This window comes from Anabrus simplex, chromosome 14 (assembly GCF_040414725.1).
Source record: "Anabrus simplex isolate iqAnaSimp1 chromosome 14, ASM4041472v1, whole genome shotgun sequence".
Classification (NCBI taxonomy): Eukaryota; Metazoa; Arthropoda; class Insecta; order Orthoptera; family Tettigoniidae; genus Anabrus; species Anabrus simplex.
The window spans coordinates 58,228,466-58,251,322 of record NC_090278.1 but is presented as its reverse complement, the minus strand read 5'-3'; the positions used below and the strand labels follow the sequence as shown (position 1 = coordinate 58,251,322).

At 38.0% G+C, this 22,857-nt stretch overlaps 1 protein-coding gene across 1 annotated transcript in view; it reads right to left on the bottom strand.

The window, feature by feature from the left end:
* Positions 1-2,528: 2,528 nt before the first annotated feature.
* The window catches only part of LOC136885338 (sodium/hydrogen exchanger 9B2), a 162,097-nt gene continuing 141,768 nt past the window's right edge, over positions 2,529-22,857 (bottom strand). The window contains exons 8-9 of the mRNA XM_067157851.2: positions 12,618-12,719; positions 2,529-5,475 (exon numbers count right to left, since the gene is read on the bottom strand). Coding sequence (XP_067013952.1) covers positions 5,233-5,475; positions 12,618-12,719 — 345 coding nt within the window. The 3' untranslated portion in view covers positions 2,529-5,232. The remainder of the gene's footprint in view (positions 5,476-12,617; positions 12,720-22,857) is intronic.

Genomic DNA, 22,857 nt, shown 5'->3' with positions numbered 1-22,857 from the left:
CAGGTTGTTTCTCATGCATAGATCTAGCATATATTCTCTCTCTTCATTTCTGTTTCCCATTCCATGAGGGCCCAGTGTGGATTCATATCCTGTTCATTGTGAGTCAACTTGTGAATTAACATCAACCATTAGAGTTAGATTGTCATACTCAGTGTGTTCTACCAAGTTATTAAGGAAGTTGGTCTTTCCCTCGTTTGAGCATCCTACCTGTGGAGCATAGACTTGGATCACATTGTACTTTTTCCCTCCTAAGTTCACAGATAACTTAATTATCCTTTCACTAACAAACTCAACTTCACTACAAGCATCTATGTCTTTATGTATTAAAAATCCTACTCCATTCCTAGACTCTACTTCATTTCCAGACCAGTAAAAACCATAGTCCAGTCTGATATTCATTTTCCCAGTTTTCTTCCTCTTTGTTTCACTCAGGCCCATGATCAGAAGTTTCCTCCTTTCCATGAGGTCGACTAGCTCTTCAGTTTTGTTTGTCAATGTCAGGATATTTAATGTTCCCACTCTGATACTTTGTCTTCGTTTGGTTTGGGTAGCTGGTGTAACATCGGGCTGTAAACCATCATACGCACCAAACTGATGTCGTTGTTGTGAATTCCTACATCCGAGACTCGTATTATTCTTGAAAGCAACTTCAGAAATCCCTCTGTTGACCTGCTGAGCCTAACACAGACGGAGATTTTCTTTCAGGGTTTTTTCCCTTAGCCTTTGGTGTCCAGTCACCTCAACCTGCAAGACAGCAATTTGTACTCATATTAATCCCTGAATACAGGGCTGCCTCTTCCGCCATCCCCACCGTACCAAAGTCCACCTTCTCCGCTGTAGAAGTCGTTGAGGTCTTCACTCGTAGCCCTGAGTTGGGACCATTACCAGATGTTACACACCAGGTCAGTGTGCTCTGGGACTCACTTAGGCAGGGGTGCTGCTCCCTGGGTAGGACTGCCTCCGAAAGGGTCCACCACAGAAAAACACAATAGTGAATACAACCTTCTGATAAGAAGGGTATCTACCTATAAAAAAGGGTCTAATCCATTTTTAGTGCCGACCTCAAACTGGGGAAAAAGGCCAGAAAGAGTATCAGTTTTCTTCTTTATCTGTTTACCTTCCAGGGTTGGTTTTTCCCTCAGACTTAGCGAGGGATAGCACCTCAAGGGCAGTGTCCTGGAGCTTCAGACTCTGGGTGGGGGATACAACTGGGGAGGATGCCCAGTACCTCGTCCAGGCGGCCTCACAGGGACCTTGCAGTGGATGGGAAGATTGCAAGGGATAGATAAGGAAGCGGCCGTGGCCTTAAGTTAGGTACCATCCCGACATTTGCCTGGAGGAGAAATGGGAAACTCCTGAAAACCACTTCCAGGATGGCTGAGTTGGGAATCGAACCCACCTCTATTCAGTTGAGTGGACCCCGTTCCAGCCGTCAAACCACTTTTCAAATTTCGTGGCAGATCCGGGAATCGAACCCGGGCCTCCGGGGGTGGCAGCTAATCACACTAACCCAGGGATGGCGAACCATTTGCTACTAGTGTGCCATTTTAAGTCTGGTTTATTATTATCAACTGTCTACTGTGCCACTTGGCTACACCACCACCTCCCCACCCCACCTTGCATCCCAATTCCGAATTATGTTTCATAACATGTTATTACATATATTGTACCCTTTTGCTGCCCGCCTTATGGGTGCAATATATTGTAAAGTAATACATTTGATTCCATATTCCGTGGTTGCATTTTTCCAATACCGCAAAAATACATTTTTAAACAAGTATGTTCTAAGAACACCTAACATCATTTGTTAAACAATATAATAATCACCCATTGTAGCACACTTCGTAATAAAGTATTATTAAATATGGAAATCAAAAATACTGATATTGCTAAAGGACTTTAAGTAAAATCTCGTTCTCAAATTTATTGTGAAACTTGTTGCTGAATCTTAGTGGCCATGTCATTTATGTTAGGTTCATAACTTCTTGTCTTCAATAACACATAAGAGGCACTTAGGTTTGAACCAAGACAGTTTCCAACTGTTGACTTCACAACGTTCATTGTAGAAAATAGTTGCTCGCAGGCGTATGGATAAATAGCGCTGTAGCAAGTTTCTTCATGGTCCAAAACTTTTGTGGGAGGCTGTTCCACTGGTTAAGTACCTATTAAGTTCTCCGGCTTCTGGAGAGAGTATTCACCATAAACAGCACACTTGATTTAAAAAAAAATGCTTCACCAGGTTGTACGAATTTGTTCACCCATGTAGTGCTTTCTGAACTGTCAATATCCAACCACTAGAAAAAAGGACCGTAATATAATTCATTTTTGCAATATGAGGTTTTGAAATAAAGCGCGATAATTTCTCCATATTTCGAAATTGGGGTCTTAAAAATTTCAAAACTATAAACATTTACACAGTAAGAAAAGTTACGCGCTGCTGACAACTACACACAGCCAAACTTCACTAAATGATTGATGTGGGTGAGCGAATGGCTCGCCGGCCGCATCTCACATTTATCTCACTTGACTTTTAGGCCTATCAGTGTTGCAATGTTGCCTTAATGCACTTCCAAACAGAACTAGAACTTAGATTTTCGGTATTTATTTCTTAAACCTGAAACACTTTTACTATAGTTGCACGAGATATGTATAGTCAATAGCATAAAACGTATATAAACACGTTAATATGTGCATGTGGTGTGCCACCAAAATCATGATTGCGTGTCACCTAGTGACATGCGTGGCATAGGTTCGCCATCCCTGCATTAACCACTACACCACAGAGGCGGACGAAGATCAGCTTTAACACATTAAGTACAGTATTACCGGATTTTAAGTTTTCCCATCATTTACGACATTTTTTGTTGGTCCCTTCAGATTCCCTATGCTCACTATGTATTAAAATCCTCAAATAGGTATACGTTCGCGAGATTTTATGCTTACCGCCATTGACGCCACATTAGGCTGTTTGAGACTGAAAAAATCAATGAAAAATGTTGTCGCAACTAACTTAAAATGCTTCGAGTGACCACGGCATGATGACTAAACCCGACAGCACTCACTTTGACAACAAATGGGCAAAACTGGCCTCTTACAAATATCATGCAAAGCTATGCAAACCGCATGACAACTCTGACAGCGGGTTGCCTACTCAAAAAATTTACACAAAATGATGATTGCAGCGAAGTGATGCCTACCAGTGCAGAGGCAAGTGCAGCTGTGGATATTTTACGTAGATATCTGTCATCTGTAGAAGGTCCGGCTCCATGGCTAAATGGTTAGCTTGCTGGCCTTTGGTCCAGAGGGTCCCGGGTCCGAATCCTGGTCGGGTCAGGGATTTTAACCTTATTTGGTTAATTCCAATGGCTCGGGAGCTTGGTGTGTGTGGCGTATTTAGCATTAGATATCATCCTAGGCAGGGCTCTCATCTTCACAGACATTGAACTTGAAAAACAAATAGAGGACATTAGGAATAAGAAATGTAAACAGAGATTGATTCTAGGCTACTTTGGTAGGAAGCAGTGATTGTGTAAGTTTTCCCATGTTGTAAATAGGCACAATAATGGTCATTAAAATGTTCCATCCAGAGAAAGAAAATGTATTGTGTGTTAAATATTATGATAGCCATTCTAAGAAAGATAACAAGATTAAAGTAATATACTGTATTATGCAATATTTTAACTACCTACTGGTACCCTTCCCGTGGTCAGTAAATAAGGAGAATTACAAAGGCAGTCTAGTGTCAACAGTTCATTTACACTGGACCTTTATTTGAGCTAATTTCTGTAATAGGATTAAGGTTAAAATATTCTATAAATTAAAATATACATTTTTGTAATATTTACATCCTTTTCCAGAGCATTTTTACATAAATAAGTTGATTCCCACGATTTACACTTGCCCCCCATTTACACCAGTATTCCTTGGTCCCTTGAAAAGTATACAAGAGGGGTAATACTGTATTCCAGTCATATTTAATTGAAAACTTTGGATTGTCATAAAATTAGTAATGTTATTGGGAAGCTTGTTGTCATCCTGAAGCAAACAGACTGGTAATTACACAGTTGGCCATGGAGAGGAGCATGCTTGGAATCTCCTTTTAAGATAAAATGCTGAAGAAACAAATATGCAGAAAAACCCATGTGATTGACGTGGTCCAGCTCATAGCCACACTTGGGCAAAATTGGGCAGGGCATGTCATGAGACAGGATGGAAGCTGTTGGATCCAGAGTGTGTTGAACTCGCAACCCAGCACATAAGACCATAGCTGTGCTGGGCTGGTGATACTAGAAAGACTGGAGGGAAGAACTGGCTCCAGACTGCAACAGACCGAGCTACATGGCGGAAATTGGAACAGCTCTACATGCAGGAGTGGATGATATTAGGGGGAATAATAATAAAAAATACTTTTAAAAATGCTTCTTTCACACCAGAGCGACAAATACTGGTGAGCAATTTGCTGATTCCCAGTTTTACCACTGATCTCTGCTAACCTCTCCCGAGTGTCTACTTTACAGTGTAATGTATAATTTGGGGTCAGCAGCTTGTGAACCATTATTTTCACAAACTTGTAAACTTGTGCGCATCATTCAGAGGACGACTTCCTACTTTCCAGGTAGAAAGGTTCCTATACTGATGACAACCATGCAGAATATGTTCAGCTGTGATCACTTTGATACTACTGAATACTTTGTAGCTAAGAAACTAGACTTAGGTATTTATATTGAAATTTTGTGATAGTGCTGCAGTACAAAACAATAATTGTGATTTTTCTGCTCTGCATTCTCCTGTTACCGTTATAGAGAAGACTAACTAATGTCTGTGGTATTCTCCCTTAATCAGCTTGTGGTCCTTGGCTGTTACTGTCGGTATCCATTGTGTTCCATCATCATAACTGCCCTAAAAGTACTGAACGAGGATTGTTTTGCGGTACATATCAAGTAGCTCGAACCATCTATAGCAGAACGAGTTGCTGGTGCTGTGGACTACTGAAAGAGCAATCTTACTTCATGCATCCTATATAAAATATACATAGTTGCATTCATTCAAGAGCTGTAGTGCTCACAAACATTGAAGTTTGCAGGACAAAGAAGAGTGTCTTCATGGATCCTTGTGATACTGTAATGTCATACAATTTAATTTCACATAGATCACTGGTTTTCAGCAAAGCCTCTTGAATGTGTTGCTTCAACAAAACTGGAATAAAACCGTGGAAGTAATCAGTCAGAAAGTCTAGACTTCACCGTCGTTGACTAATAGTTGTCGTCTCTGCTCCTCTATTGGAGGATGAATGTTGTTGGAGTCTGCTTGATGCTTGAGAAGTCTTGGACCCATCAAAGTTATAAGTACTGCACCCAGAGGTGCTGTAGCCAGGATAGCCAGCACAGCAATAATGAGGATAACCATGGCATAAGGTTTATCCTCTGGTTGGTGTAGTGCAATGGCTTGGTCTAGAGCCACTGGACCTATGGCAGCCTGCAATAGAAGAAAGGCACTTGGTTACTTCATAACTATTGTTTTTCCTATTTAACGTAACACAAACACGTACAGGTTTTTAGCTGCCCTGGAATAGTACAGGGAAGGTAGTGGCAATGACTTTATGGAATGTTTTTACTTTGCTGGAAATAATATTGTTACTACAAAGACACACACATTAATAAACAACCATTTTGAACAAAATATTTCTACAAAGAAGACTGGAACATTAGCATGTCAAGCAACCACCAACACAACAAAATTACAACATGAGTTCACACACTTGGCTGACGACTCGTCTATAACTACCAAGACTGCCTCTTTATATACATTGCCTGGCCAGGCTTCTAGAAAAGTATGACACAACATGTTTTCTCGAGTCTCCAATAGCCTATGTACAATGAATGGAATGTGCTGTACAACTACAGATACATTGTTCTGGACTATTACCCTGTGTTGCACAACATTACATTGGATTTATACATCATATTTACAGGTAATAATAAATTAAATACTTTTAATTATGTGTTCTTCCATTAAACAAAGTCATATTAATATACATACAGCAGACATGTCATGACATAACCTCACATGTTTTGTTACACAAGACAGATCATACAACACACAAATAATAAATGATACGACCATGATTTATACCGAATAAAGTCCGTACATAACTACGTAAATAATAATACTAATAGACGTAAAAGAGAATTGTTTTCAAGTTATACTAGTCCATTTTAGCCGTGTTGAAACACCGGATCCCGTGAGATCTCCGAAGTTAAGCAACATTGGGCGTGGTCAGGAGTTGGATGGGTTGCCACGTGCTGTTGGTCGGGGGGTAAGGGAATGGAGGAGTGGAAAGGAACTGGCCACCCTACCGCACGTAAACTCCGGCTCAGGAACACCTCTGCGGAGGTTCGGACCTGCCTTCGGGCAGAATAACCCTTACCTACCTTACTAGTCCATTACACTTGCATCAATGAAAGTTACTTGGAGAAAATTTGCAAACCTGTCAATGACCTTAGTATTAGAACTGAATAGCACTTGGATGCCAGTAGCATACGTAGAGCAGGCATTCTCAACCTGGTGTTCTTTAACTCGGGAAGGATTTGCGGTACCTTACAGTACCACTGCGTACTACTAACAGTTTTATCCTACTTACTGAAAAGGGCACCATAATTATGGCAACATCGCAAATCGAATGAAAGACAGGCATATTAAGAATCTTTCAGTACAGTGTTGTGTGGCACATTTAATCAACAGTGCTCTGAATTAGCACGTTTATATGAAGCGACTATGGCTGCTTATCTGAGGTAAAGATTGCGCTAGAAAGTATACACAAACATTTCAACGCATTAAATGTGTCAGAACGTCAGAAATACCAATTAATACTACAATTTCCCATTGGCTTAATCTGGGAGCAGAAGACATATGCTGATATTGCATGTCTTTACAGTAGCAATATGATTAAGTCCTGTATAGATTTACATATTTCAAGGCTTAAGGCACAGTATGTTCAGAAATTGTAGCATAGTAACTTGGAAATTTGTTTCTCTTTCCGCTGGCCTCGTCTTACAGGAAGTATTACATGTACTGGAAGAGGGCGACAAAATTGTAAGAAATATGTACACTGAGCTACTGGATGCTGCAGTACATTCTGATAAGGACTCTGCTGGGGAGACTGAAGTGGCAGTTTCATGCACTAACCAAAGTAGTTTTCAGCCATGAACTTGAGAAACAGTGTGATGTTCCCTTTAAAGAGGATTTCCTGGCAAGTAAAAGGCCCAGGATGATCTTACCATTTCCAAAATTGGACTATTCCTCACCAATTAATATGGAATAAAGATATACCAATGAAGGCTAAAGAAATAACGTACAAGGAATATTCATCATCATCATCATCTGAGTATCCTTCCAGCGGGCCGGGTAGGACTTTTGTGGACAAGAGGTAAGATTTGAACATTATTTGTTTGGCTTTTATAGGAACTGCTTTATCCCACACTAGATTTCGTACCTGATAGAAGAACGAGGAACCTTTTGTCACTCCGTTCTGGATTTCGAATTTAGCATTCTTATGGTTCGAGACAATACTTCCAAGATAGCTGAAGCTCTCTACACATTCAATTCTATCTCCATGAAGTTTGAGGTCACATTCGCTGGGTGTTCTACTCAGTTTCATGCTACTGTTTTCTTCTTACTCACAGTTAACTTATATTCCTTAAATTTGTTGACTCAGCAATCTAATTTCCTTTGGACTTCTTGCTCTGTTTCTCCCCAAATGGCAACATCATCTGCAAACACTCATGCATTCAAATCCCCAGGTTCTGCAGTTTTAATTTCTTTAATGATTACATCCATGAGTGCAAGGAAAAGTAGTGGAGATAGTGCACTGCCTTGTTGTACATCTCTCTTTGTTTGGAACCATTCATATATACCATTCCCTATTTGTACACTACTTTCACAGTTTTCATATAGTAATTGTATCTTACGAATTAGAGAACTGGGAGCCCCTATTTTATGCAGACATTCCCATATTTTGCTCCTTGGAACACTATCATGGGCTTTTTCTATATCTAGGAACACTACTATCTGATCTTTCCCTCTTTTCCAGTACTTTTCCATTAGTTGTCTAACAGCAAAAATTAGGTCTATTATTCCTCTGTTGCCTCTGAAGCCATGTTGTTCTTCAAACTGATGTTCTATCCTTGTTCCTAATCTCTTTGCTATGATATTTTCTAATATCTTGAGGCAGTGTGGTAGCAGGGTAATTCCTCTGTAGTTTGTACAATTTCTTCTGCTTCCGTTCTTGAATACTGGTATGATCGATCCTTTTTTCCATTCAGCTTGTATCTTATTTTCTCTCCAGATTACTCCTAGTGTCCGATGTAGCCATTGTATACCTGCTGCTTTGATTACATCTGTAGATAAATTATCTACTCCTGGTGATTTTCCTCCTTTCATAAGCTTCAGGGCATTTTCTGTTTCTGATCTCATAATTGGTCTTTCTTCTTCTCCATGTTTGATAGGTTCATTGTTTTCATGCTTCTCTTCTTCATTGCCATTTAACAACTTGTTCAAATAGTTTCCCATTTCTTCTCTGATGTTTTCTATATTCCGGATTAGGATTCCATCCTCTGTTTCAATTGCTTTAATATCCTCTTTGTCTGATCTCCCACTCTTCAATATTTCATACAAAATCTTTTCATTCCCATTTGAGTCCTCCTCTAGTTTTTGTGTGAACATCTCCCAACTCTTATCCTTCTCTTCTTTCACTAATAATTTCTTATCTTCATATATATTTGTTTGAGGTCGGCTAATATATATTTTTTTTTTTTGGTAAGACACCTTGCATGTTTTTGCTTCTCAACATCTTTATGTCTCTTTGCCATATTTCGGTCTTTAATAGCTTCTCCTACTTTTTCACTCGACCAACTGGTCTCTTTCTTCTTTCTTCCTCCTCTTGTTTTGACACATACTTCTGTTGCACAAACAGGTTCCATTCCTCCTGTGCACTCTGTTTTATTCTTCGGTACCTTTTCCAAGGAATATTACTTACCTATAATGACATATTCTGCGGAAACCTAGACAAAGACTCGGAGCGATGAGAGTAGAGTACAGGCGACTGAAATAAAATTCCTGAGGAGTATAGTACAGAAGACAGGAGGGAAGACGTACAAAAAGAGCTAAATGTGCAAAAACTAAATGACAAACTGGAACAGAACAGACTGAAGTGTTTTAGATTTGTCTAGTGGATGAAAGAAGAAAGACAGAAAAGACAGATTACGAGGGAGACCAAGATTATGATGGATGGACCTTTGAAGAACAGCATAGGATAATGGAATCTGGACTGGAATACAGTGTTGGATGAAGAATGTTGGAGAACAGGACGAAGTGGAGAGGAACCATATTTGTCCCTACCTGGTGTCAGCTGGAAAAGGGGAATTGATGCTGAATCGCTCCATCAGCGAAAAATGGTGGGTGGGTCTCAGAGAAGGTAGTGCTTTTCGTACTTAAATGTGCTTGACATGTCCAATGGCCTGAGTTACATGATGCCATGCGCAGGCCGAACAATAGATTTTATTTTACAACTTGTAAATTTCATTTTCAGTTCGGTATTGACATTAACAATTTCACTGCACAATATAACGTACATGTAAATGCCAATATGTACAATAGATTTTCTGCAATGGGTGAGCATATGAGTCGAAATAATCATACATTATCCACACAGTCAACAAGGGAACGTTCCTAAATTTTCTCTAAAACTTACATATACAGTACATCTTGATCAAGTGAATAATACCAACTACAACCACAATGAAATAACAGAAAAATTTGTCAAAATAATAAACATAAATTCTCAACCACAAACAAACAGGCTTCCAATAACACGCATTAAGCAAGCTATTTCGTGCCCTTTCATTGCCTCCATTTCCTCTTCTGCCCTTCACTACCATTTCCCCTCAATAACTAGCCCAAGCCAAGCACTAGCAGTTCTCCACTACTCCAGCCTATGGATCAGCAAGTCATTTCAAACTTCAAGAAGCTATACACCAAAACACTATTTCAGCGATGCTTCGAAGTGACCAAAGGAACAAACCTTACCCTCCGAGAGTTTGGGAGAAGTCATTTCCCCATCGTGAACTCTCTGAAGATCATTGATAAAGACTGGGATGGAGTCACCAAGAGAACTCTAACATCCGTTTGGGGAAAGCTGTGGCATGACTGGTAATCAGTGAAAAGTCACCTGATAAAAGTTAGTAGTACATTTAATCCAAATGTTGGACATCTTCAGCTGCTATATATTATAAATAGGGCTTGGAAGTTCATGCATTTGCATGTTTTTTAGGGGTTAAAAATGTATGCTTATAAATTATGTGCACAAATTATGGAATTTTCAGTCATTTGATCATGCTTTTATGGTGCATATTACTGCATATTTTCGTGATTTTGATAAATGCATCACATTTTAATATTTTGCACCTATATGGCATATTTTTATCAGTTTGATAGTTTTTACAGTATTTTTAATCAGCTTTTTTCATCTGGTTGATGTTGGCAGTAATGTTGCGCATGATAACGCAACTTGTCATGTAGTGAGGAGTTATGATGTCACACTGTGAATCCCCTGTTTCATCATCTACCCTCACGTTTTTTGCTTAGCTGTCGACTGGCTGTCCATTGAGTCGTGTAATGGTGTTGTGAACTGGTTGTAGACCAAATTATGTTTCGTGTATAAAGTGTCCGTTAAAAAGTTCTTTAAATGCCGAAAATAAGAGCAACTTCGAGTTGTAGATTAATTAATTTACAGGAGGAGTTTTCAGGTGACTTAATATGTACAGATAATAGGGTAATGTTCTGTGGCGTGTGAGAAAACTATAGGAAGTGAGAAAATATTTCAAATAGTTCAACACATAAACACAGCAAAAACATAAGCAGAATTTAACTAGCAAACTTGCAAATAAAGAGCTTGTTCAAAAACAACTACCTATTAGAGAGTTTAGGAAGTAGGATTAGTAAATTTTCTTACAACTTGTGCCAAGCATTTTTAGCTGCTGATATTCTCTTGTATAAAATTAATAACATTAAAACATTTTCTTGCCAAATACACTCGGCAACATGTGCCTGAAGCAAGTACATTGCATAAGACTTACGTAGGACATTGTTACAATAACGTATTGTCAAATTCACAAATTGAATTAGCGGATCAATTTGTGTGGTTGTCTATTGATGAAACCACTGATTCTGAGGGCCAATTTATTGCTAATGTAATTGTGGGCATCTTAAATAAGGAACAAAAGATGATACCATATCCTCTTAATGTGTGTGAATTGCCGGCCACTAACAATGTAACTGTAACGCAGTGTGTGATGGACTCATTGAAATTATTATGGCCATCTGGAATCAAATAAGACCAGCTACTTTTATTTGCTACCGATGCAGGTACTTATATGGTAAAATCAGGACAAACACTGAAAGGCATTTTTCCCAACTTAATTCATATAACTTGTTTGGCACATGCTCTTAATCGCATTGCTGAGACAATATGCAATTCTTTCCCATTGGTAGATCGATTTGTGGCCTGTTCAAAGAAACTTTTTGTTAAATCTCCTTCAAGAGTCAAGTTGTTTAGATCAACAGCACCCAATATCCCACTTCCTCCTGCGCCAGTGTTAACATGATGGGGAACATGGCTGGATGCAGCTTTGTATTATGCTCAGCACATAGAAGTATTCAAAGAGGTTGTTAATTCATTGGACTCGAATGAAGCTGCATCAATACAAACAGTGCAAAATATTCTGTCAGGCATTGAGTTAGAAGAGAATCTTGTTTTTGCAAATGCCCATTTTTCTTTTTTGCCAACCACCATAACATCACTGGAAGCTGCAGGATCTCTCTTAAAGGAAATACTTACTGTTTTCGAAAAAACTATATCCAATCTAAATTCTGTTCCTGGTAGTATAGGACAAAGAGTGAAAGAAAAAATAAATTATGTAACTTCAAAAAATCCTGGTTTTAAACAGTTGTGTGATATTTGAGACATTCTCGAAGGAAAACTGTCTGTCACACCAAGAGACTTGCCTCTTTCTGTGGAGCAGTTATCATCATTTAAATATGCTCCATTAACATCTTATGATGTGGAAAGAAGTTTTTTACGTTACAAAAGTGTTTTGCGAGACAACAGATGATGTTTTTCAGTTGAAAATTTGTGCAAAGTGATGGTTGTGAACTGCAATTCATCACTCAGCATTGACAGTGGGACCATTTCTGCTTCAACCTCCAAGAAATAAATATAAATTTATTATTATCAATACTAACCTGACTTGTCCACTGCCATTTTTTCATTTTAATAGTGCATATTTATTGGCATATTTTCCAAGTTTTTAAGAGCATATTTGCATGCATATTTCTTAGTTTTTTAGGGCATGAACTTCTGAGTCTTAATTATAAAAGACTAAAATATTTCCAATTAAAACATTGCAGGGTTAAATAAGGGAAATCCTAACTTTCCTATGATTAGTGTTTAGAGAGAATGGTTGCCCAGTTATATTTCCTCTTAAAAGAGTAATCTTCACCACCACCACTCCCCTTAAAACAATGATAACCCCTAGCCGGTTTTGCAAATTTTAATTAATTACCTGTACGGTAGCCTTAGGGAACCAGGCTATAGCAATGAACAGGCGTTCCTTCCAGTTGAGGTCTGACCCAGCAGCTACCAGCACAGACACCAATAGTCGGATCTGCAAAGAAATGAGATGTAACAAGCATTGATTTAGTGCCATTAATTATATTAATATCGTATAGTGCTACAGCATTTTGTTGAAGGCTAATGTTAGATAAATAAAAGATTCATTTTACCTGGCAAATAATAAAAATACAGGAAGAAATGCAGAAGTTATAGGGTTATCACTCTACTTTCTCACTCACTTAAATTTCTGGAGAAGATAACTGAAAAAAAGAATTAGGAATATAGTAGAACAATTATTGGAGGAGGGGCAACACGGGTTCAGGAAGAACCGAAGCACTACAGACCTTATATTTGCCATCGGAATGCTAACAGAGAAGCACTGAGAATATGATAAGAACTTAGTAATGTTTTTTATGGACATCGTGAAGGCTTACAACATTGTGCCTAGAGAGATAATCTGGGAATGCCTAGAAGGTATAGGTGTGCCGAACTTACTGATTAATAAAGAAAAGATGCTCTATCAAAAGTGCTTAAGCTGTGTCCAATTAGGGGATGGAAGATCAGATTGGTTTGAAACCGTAAGAGTCCAGCAGGAAAGTGCCTTGTCACCACTCCTGTTCATCATTTTATCAATATTAATATTTACAGATGATGCTCTGTAAATGAAGCAGAAATACAGGAGAAACTGAATCTGGAATGGCAAGTTTAAAGAATATGGACTAAACATCAGTAAAATAAAAACAGTGGAAATGACTATCAACAGAAAAGGCACAGATTCAAACATTTTCCTGGAGGGAACTCTGTTACAGTCTGTTTCTAATGTCAAATACCTTGAAAGTATCATTTCAAAAGATAACACAGTAAACCAAGAAATATTTAATAGGACTAAGAAAGCTTCTCAATTTTATTTTCAAGTGAAAAATCTACTCTGCGATGATAAAATACCACAAAAAAAAAAATTGACCATGTTTCATACCTACTTCATTCCAATTGTCACATATGGAATTGAAACATGTACCTTGCATAACAAAGCAAATAGTAAAATGCAGTCAACAGAAATGAAATTCATTAGAACAACGAACGAAAAGACCAGGAAGGACAAGATTAGAAATGAAGCAAACAGGAAGGAGGCTGGTATCAAAATACCTGTTACCGAGCTTTTATGAAGACGCAGGCTACAATGGTCACGTTATGAGGATGGATAGAACGAGAACAGCGGGGAATTACTTTGACAGAGACAAAGAAGCGAAGAGGGGGAGGCCAAGGAATCGATGGATAGACACTGTGAAATCGGAGGTCAGCAAGAGGAATGTCAAGTGGGAGGACATAGAGGAACAGAAACTACTGTATACTTTGACAGAAAGAAGTGGCGAGCGCTTGTACACCACACCCGGAAACTGAAGCTGGAAAATGATGATCATGAATAATAACAATCTAGATAATTACTGTTCTCTATCATCTAATGCTATATAAGTATTTGAACTTGTCTCATTAGAGTGTGTCAGTACTCCACGTCCAAGAATCTTCTTCCTGGCCTTTTTCTCAGTTTCTTTTGGGGTAGGCAATTCTTGGGAATTTGGCTCAGTTTACTTCCTGATGCCCTTTCTGACGCTATCCTTATTTGGAGGGATGTATTCACTATTGCGTGTTTCTGTGGTGAAGAAATGTGTATTCAGACGAACACAAACACCCGGTCCTTGAGTTAGAGGAAATAACCTTACACAGTTGAAATTGAACCCAGAGCCCTCTGAATCAAAGGACACAATTTTGACCATCCAGCCAAGGAGCTGAAAAAATGTGGGCAAAAAATATTACTTGAATAAAACATGGAATAAGGATTATTTAATTGGAGAACCACAGCTGAGTCCCATTCTTCTTACTTGTAATAACAACAACCACAATGATAATTAATACATAGAAGAAGAATGTTGGAACTTACTGATGTATTACACAAAATGTTCACCTAACTTAGGGCCGGTATTATAATAAAGGTTTAAACTGAAGATTGAGTTAAACTATAGAATAGAATAGAATAATTTTATTGTCATTAGACAACTGGCAGTTGCAATGGACAGAGTTATAGGTGCATATTTACAAAATATTACAATTATCTCATTAAGCACACAAAATAAATACAACTATATACACAAGAGTTAAAATAAACATAACACTATTCATCCAAGAGAGTGATAAATAACTACTAATTTACCAACGTGTTAGGATGGCGTTGGCCTTTATTACCCACCTTGAAACAGTGTTATTTTTTCTTCAAATTCAGATTCTGAGTAGAAGCTATTGGATGTCAACCAATTTTTAAGGGTTCTTTTGAAGTTACATAGGGGCATATCCTTTAGTTGGGTAGGTAGTTTGTTGAATAATTTAATACCATTATACCTATAGTTTTCTTGTGTTTTCCTCAGCCTAACATGTGGTAAGTCTAAATCGTTCCTATATCTTGTGCCATATGAATGTACATTTCTGTGAGTTGTTAGGTCAATGAGATTTTCTTTAGTATTGAGTATACTATGATAAATGTATAATGAGGGAAGGGTCATAATTGCAAGTCTTTGAACATAGGCCTACATGACTCCCTTGTGGCCTTACCTTTAATACATCTTATTGCCTTCTTTTGCCACTTGAACACATCTTGAGCCCCTGTTGAGTTACCCCATAACATGGTACCATATGATAAGTGTGAGTGAAAGAAGGCATAATATGCACTCATCATCTGACTACTACTAACTGATCCTTTAAGTCTGTGAAGCAAAAATATCACTCTAGCTAGTTTTGTACATAACTTTTGAGTGTGTGTGTTCCAGGTTAATTTACAATCCAGATACAATCCCAATAATTTGACAGAATTTTGATCATTATTACCCAGACCTGAATTAATTAAATGGAAGTAGATCACTTCTGTCTTGTTATTATTTAGGATAAGTTTATTTGCCTGCAACCAAGAGGATGATTTGTGTAGCATTTCTATCCTTTCCTCCTCAACATATTTTAAGTCTTTGTTGCTTGTTATGATAGTAATATCATCTGCATAGAGCACTGATCTACAGGGTAAATTACTAACAATATCATTTATATACACAAGGAAGAGGAAAGTTCCTATAACTGAACCCTGAACCACCCCTGTTTTTACTTTGAGAGCCCCAGATCGTTGATTTTCTACCAGTACAATTTGATACCTGTTATTGAGGTAGGATGTAATTAATAATAACTCTAAATCTTTCACGCCATAGTAGCTAAGCTTACTTACTAGTATACTGTGTGGTACTGAATCAAAAGCTTTGCTGAGGTCTAACAGTGTAGCACTTGTAATGTGGTGAGACTCAAAGCCTTGAATTACTTCAGTCACAACAGCTTCTAAGGCTTTAATGGTTGATTTATTTGTTCTGAACCCAAACCCTGTGGCATTTAATAAAGTATACTTTTCAAAATATACAGATAGCTGTTCCTTTATACAATGTTCTGTTATCTTAGAAATGATTGGAACAATTGAAATGGGTCGATAACTGCCTGGATCCATAACATCTCCTTTCTTAAACATAGGAATTGTAACTGTAATTTTTAGACATTCTGGGAAAGTCCCCTCAGCCAGTATCCAGTTGATGAGCCGAGTTAAAGGGATTATTATTATGTCAATGTTTTAGAATAAAATTATTTATGCCATAGTAGTCTTCACAGTTTGAAGAATTTAGTTCTGAGACTATTTTGTAGACTTTCTTAGGGTTTACAACTTGCCATTTAAAGGGGGTCTATTATTTTCAGAAGTTACACTATTCTTTAGTAGATTGTTGAATGCAGTTTCATTGTCTCCAGAGATGTTACTGATATTCATATGTTTGGCACTGTTTATAAAGTATTCATTAAGTACATTCGGTTCTATTGGCACAGAATTCTCCCTCTTTGCCCTCCCAATTCCATCAGTTATAATGGACCAGGCTGCCTTACATTTATTTTTAGATTTATTAATAAAATAATCATTAGCTTGTTGTTTTGCCGGTTGAATTTCCTTGCGGTAGATTGTTTTTAATGAGGGTATAATCTTCTTTATCTGTTTGTTTTTCTTGCTTTGCTTTATTGTAATAGATCATCATTGAATTCCTGATAGTTGCGAGGCGAAGAGTGTACCAGTTCACTTTATGCTTCCCTTTGAGTTTACCTGATCCATTAATTATCTTTGTAGTTCTAGGACAGCACTCTTCCACATAATAACGTAGTAACTGTATAAAATTTTCAGTTGCTTCTGAGGCATTATTAGAGTTTAGTATAATGTTTTCAAAATTGATGTGAATTAATTCATTTTTTACCTTTAAAATGTTATTTTCTCCCAACCTCGTGAAATGTTTAAATTGCCTATTGTCATGTTGCTTTTCCAATTCAGTTTTTAATTTTAGCCAGAGACCACTGTGATCAGACAATATATGCTCTGTAACACCACATGTGAAGTCACTGTTTTAAACATTAGTGATTAAGTTGTCCAAACAAGAATTTTTCCTGGTGGGTTGATCATTGGCAAGATAGAAATCATGAGACCTGAGAATGTCACAAAATTGTTTTTAGATGGATGATTCAACCAAAATATTAATATCACGTATGCAATACGCCGAACAAAGAAGGAAATATAAATCATCAATCAAGAAAACAAGAACGGAGTACATTGAGGAAGACGCTAGGAGACGTGCTACAAACGCCCAAAATGACCCATTCCTAGTGCTTAGGAAACCAAAAACTTCAGTAACAAATAATATCTCAATGGAGTCATGGGAAAACCATTTCAAAAGCATTCCCAACCTCCATCACCGATCAACAGCTTTTGAATTAACTCCAGTAACAATGACGGGAAATCACATCCCCATAACGAGGCAGGAAATATATAATGCAATAACAGCAGCAAAAAATGGAAAGGCCCCCGGTCCAGACAGCATCTGCACAGAACACCTGAAAGAATTTCTACCTGTCATGCTAGACTACTGGGTAGAACTATTCAACATATGCATGCACATTGGGGAAATTCCAGAGCAATGGAGGTTGTCAACAATCAAAATGATGTTTAAGAAAGGAGAAACTGACAATCCTGATTCATATCGAGGTATAGCCCTCGAAAATACATCATTCAAAATCTTCATGAAAATCTTAACAATCAGGCTTGCAGAAGAAATAGACTCCCAGATACCAGAAGATCAATTCGGCTTCCGGAAGGGAAGAAGTACACTACATGCCGTAAAATATCTAATAGAACAAGTCCAGGATACTTGAGGCATCCAGGAAAGAAATATTTTGTAGTCTTCGTAGACTATTGTAAGGCTTTTGACCTTGTTGATAGAGCAACACTCGTCCGGAAACTCAATTACCTAATAGGGGTTACACATCCGATAGCGATCATAATCTTGAATATCCTCAAATATAACTATGTCCAAATATCAGACAACATAACCCTATCCAAAAATGTAACCCAAACAAACGGAGTCCTACAAGGTGACCCAATCAGCCCAATTTTATTCAACATCATGACAGCAGACATCACAGAAATAATCACAGATACCTCAGCATTGCTTATACTTTACGCAGATGATATGGCAATAGGCTCAGAAAACATAGAAGAGCTCCAAGAGGTCCTCAATAGGCTCACATCATGGGCAGAAAAGAACGGTTTGCAAATAAACCATAACAAAACTAAACAAATGACCTTTAGGAAAGGAGGAAAACATGCACCTAAAAATACAATAACCATGCACAACAAACCTCTAGACGTAGTGCCGAAATTCAAGTACCTTGGAGTCACCCTCCAAACTACTCTAACATCCTACAATATCCATGTCAAAGAAAGAGCCGCTGCAGCAATAAAAGCCATCTACAACATTCAACAACCTCAACAAATATCATTTTGCTATTTGTTTTACGTCGCACCGACACAGATAGGTCTTATGGCGACGATGGGACGGGAGAGGGCTGGAAGTGGGAAGGAAGCGGCCGTGGCCTTAATTAAGGTACAGCCCCAGCATTTGCCTGGTATGAAAATGGAAAACCACGGAAAACCATGTTCAGGGCTGCCGACAGTGGGATTCGAACTCTCTATCTACCGAATACTGGATACTGACCGCACTTAACAAATATCATTGCGTACAGCAATGCTACTGTTCAGGACAGCCATATCACCAATAGCAACCTATGGGATTAGCATCATCTGGGAAAAACTCACAATCAGCGACCTGATGACAATAGAAAAAGTCAAGGCCCGATATCTCAAGAGAATTCTAGGCATTGGGAAGTCAGCCCCTTCAAGGTTAACATATGTTCTAACCAAAGAGGACTACTTCATTGACGATATCAAAACACAGTTTTGTCTACCAAACACCAAGCCCTACGAGAATGCACGCCAAACTTTAAACGAGAAACGAAATGCTATTTGGTCTGACTTCTATTCCACGGACGCCATAATGACGGAAGAGTGGAAGCTAGCAAATTACGAGCTACGGCACGTAATTACACGTTACACCACTCATGGATTTCACCACAGATTCTGCCAAACAAAAAAACTTCCACCAGCCGAACGAAGACTGTATATGTAACCTGTGCAACGACCGTTGTGAAAGATACCATGCACAAAACTGCAAAATGAGGACAACCTCAATAATAAGAATGGCATTAGCATAGTTGACCATCTGTACAAAAACTGTTTTTGCACATTGTGCGCTTTTCATTTAATAATAATAATAATAATAATAATAATAATAATTAATAGATTTTGTAATTCCGATACCTCGCTAAGTACTCTGCAAAATTATCCCACACGTTCAGAAAGGCATGACTATCAGAATCTGGTGTTCGGTACAGGGAAATAATTATTAATTTAATATTTGTAAATATCACCCTGGCCACTTCAAATAACTTTTCTATACAGTACTCCTCTAAATCTAAAACAGTGTATTTCATATTAGAGTTTATTTTCCCATATATTGCAGCTCCCCCATTTAAAATCCTACTTTTACAAAAATATGTAACTATCCCACATCCTGCTGGGATATAAAAACCAACCTCATCCTTTACAAGCCAATGTTCATTAATACATAAAATATCAACTGGAAATGAATTCAAGAATATTTCAAGTTCACCTAGCTTATTTCTAATGGATTGAAGATTGATATGAAAAACAATAAGGTCTGAATTTACATAATGTTCTCTTGAAACTAACTAGAGTTAAAACCAGTTTTGAGTCTTACAGTGTCCTATCTGAGTTAACCTCTCAGCGTGGGACGACTTTCACTACCTGGCTACCCTGTGCTGCGGGAGGAGTATAGCACCAAGCAAGCTATGAGTGCAGGCTTTTAGTTAATTGGACGTAAATGACAAGCGCTTCAATGAATTTTACTAAAATGTTCTGTTTGTTATCAGTGCATAAACATACACAAACTATATAATTTATTGGAATTACTTAAGGTCAATGTAGTGGAGGTATCTTCTGCTTTCAAATCGAACAAAGATATGGCTGAACCAAATATACCGAGCTTGATAGCTTAAGTGCGGCCAGTATCCAGTAATCGGGAGATAGTGGGTTCGAGCCCCACTGTCGGCAGCCCTGAAGATGGTTTTCCGTGGTTTCCCATTTTCACACCAGGCAAATGCCAGGGCTGTACCTTAATTAAGGCCACGGCCGCTTCCTTCCAATTCCTAGGCCTTTCCTATCCCATCGTCAGCATAAGACATATCCATGTCGGTGCGACGTAAAGCAAATAGCAAAAAAAAAAAGAACCAAGTATAGGAGTAGCTAATACCCATTTTCATTTTATTTTTAAGAAATAGGATCTCAATACAGGTTTCTGTACTACATTCATTAATATACACAATGCAAAAACTACATACATTTCCTCCACAGTAACTGTTATACATTCATTTACCCTTGATCGGAACAGAAATGATATACCGTGTGAGCGCATGTGATATTGAGCATAAACATCTGTCTATTCTACTATCATCTTTACGAACTCGACAGTAGAAAACAACTGAAAATTTTTCACACAGGATATAAGCAGTCCTTTGCAGCATTCTGAGACCCATAATCTGCCGTAAATAGTTCCTTTTGCCCTCTATAATTACCGGTATTTATGTCTTCTCACACACCCATCAATAACATTATGGCCGATATTTTCCCGTGTATCAAAAGCAACATCAATGTCTTGATCACTGCTTTCCCTCTCAAATTCTATATCCTAGTCCTTGTTTAATGAAACAAAACTTTCCGTATCATCATTCGGTAAAACATCGTTAATTTTAGAATTCACGTTCACAAGAAAACGTTTAGCTGCCATTGATGTCAACAACAGAACTTGTTGGTTTTCAGATGCTATGTATCATAGGTAATCAATAAAAACTCGATAGATATATGCATCAGTGAAAGATCGATGCTTCGTCTATAGATATATCTGATTACATTTGTAATAGTTCAAGAACTATGCGCTAGATAGAAGCACAAAGCAGAAGCTGCTACGCGTGTGCAATGTATGTCACTCTGCAACAGAGAGTTTTGGGGAGTCTGCGTGCAGTGTACGGCACTCCACGTTGAGTGGTTAAAACCGAAGTGAAGAAGGAAAGATATGATCTTGGCCGCAGTAACTCCTGAGAAGAGATGGCTATCGATTATGTTTTGTTTACTTCTGATAGCAAAAATGGGGGATGAAAACAATAAACATCCTAATTTTATTTCCAAGGAAATATTGTGCAATTAGTACAGAAATATATTTTACCCTGTGATATTTCCATGCCAGTGTTCATGCTAATTTACAACAATATTTATAATGCAACAGTGGAATTATGTGTTATAGGAAACTACCAATTTGGAAATCTTGAAACCTGACATCAAAATTGTTATTTTGTAATAAGAAATTTTACTTTTGCTCACTGAAAAGTGTAGTTTAATAAAATGCAAGCCTTACAATAAATCTGAAAAGTAATCGTGAATGAGCATTTCCCTAACACATTCTCCAGTCTGTTTACTTCAGTCCCTAGCTTCCATTATACCTTCTAGTCTGTTTTCATCCACATCATCCAAGTCTGGCTCAGGTTCATTCATGTCTCAAACTGAACTCTGTAGTGCCATTATATGCTGACCCTACCCATCCTGCTGCAAAATTCTTGATTTTTAGTTTTACATCAGTCATAGCCTGCACGTTTAATGAAAGTAACTCCTTTCTATTTCTGTATTGCTCTGCAGAACCTCCTCCAGGAGACTGTATTCTGATGTGGGGTACAGTCATTGGCCCCAGTAATTGTGAGAAATTTGACAATTCTGTAAAACTGTTACTTACTAACATGTCATTTCTCTGTTGTTAATTTTATTTCCTGTGGAACAAGAGAAGCTACTACTTCTGTCACACGCAATATAGCCCATGAAACAGTGGCCATAAGAATCCATCCAAAATCTTCCATTGTAATAAGCATAATACTGGAGGCATAAAACCGCAATGTTATTAGTGGCTGATTGAGAGGTTGCACAGCATGATTTCTGAAATAGAGAGAAGTTACTTCGTTTTCTAAATTTTCCACTTTTTACATTAACAGTTCAAAAACATTATTTGTACATTCTTAACTTTTCATTGCATATTTTATTCTAACACTGATTTGCTGAAATATTGTTAATGGCAGTCTATTGTGTTAGCCTAAACCTGCTTAAAAACTCAGTTTCATTCCATGTATGAAAGCGGTGTGTTGCTCGAAAAACTCATAGTGCCCGTGGTCGTTCAATAAATTGAGCCACTTCTTCATCACCGCTAAGTATTACTTCAAACACCTCGAGAATATCCTCAAGATTGATTTGTTTAAACCAACAGTTTTAAGGCTCTATCAAACAGGAAATGGATGAAATGACCGCAGGCCATCGCGAACTGGGGTAGTCAAATAGAATGCGGACAAGTCAGGGCGAACGAGTGTGAAAGCAGTCGCAATCAAGTGCGTACTGACTCAGTTTTTTCTTACTTGAACTGCTGTTATCATTTTGTTGTTTTAATCAAATGGCCAGCACCCCCTGTGGATGGTATCCCTTGCCTGTCGTAAGAGGCGGCTTAAAGGGGTAGCCAAGGGATGATGACATTAGGACCATGAGACTACTTGTGATCTTTGTAATTGATGTGCCGAGTGTCATACAGGTGTTCATGACCATGCACTAGATCAATTAATTTCTCCGTATC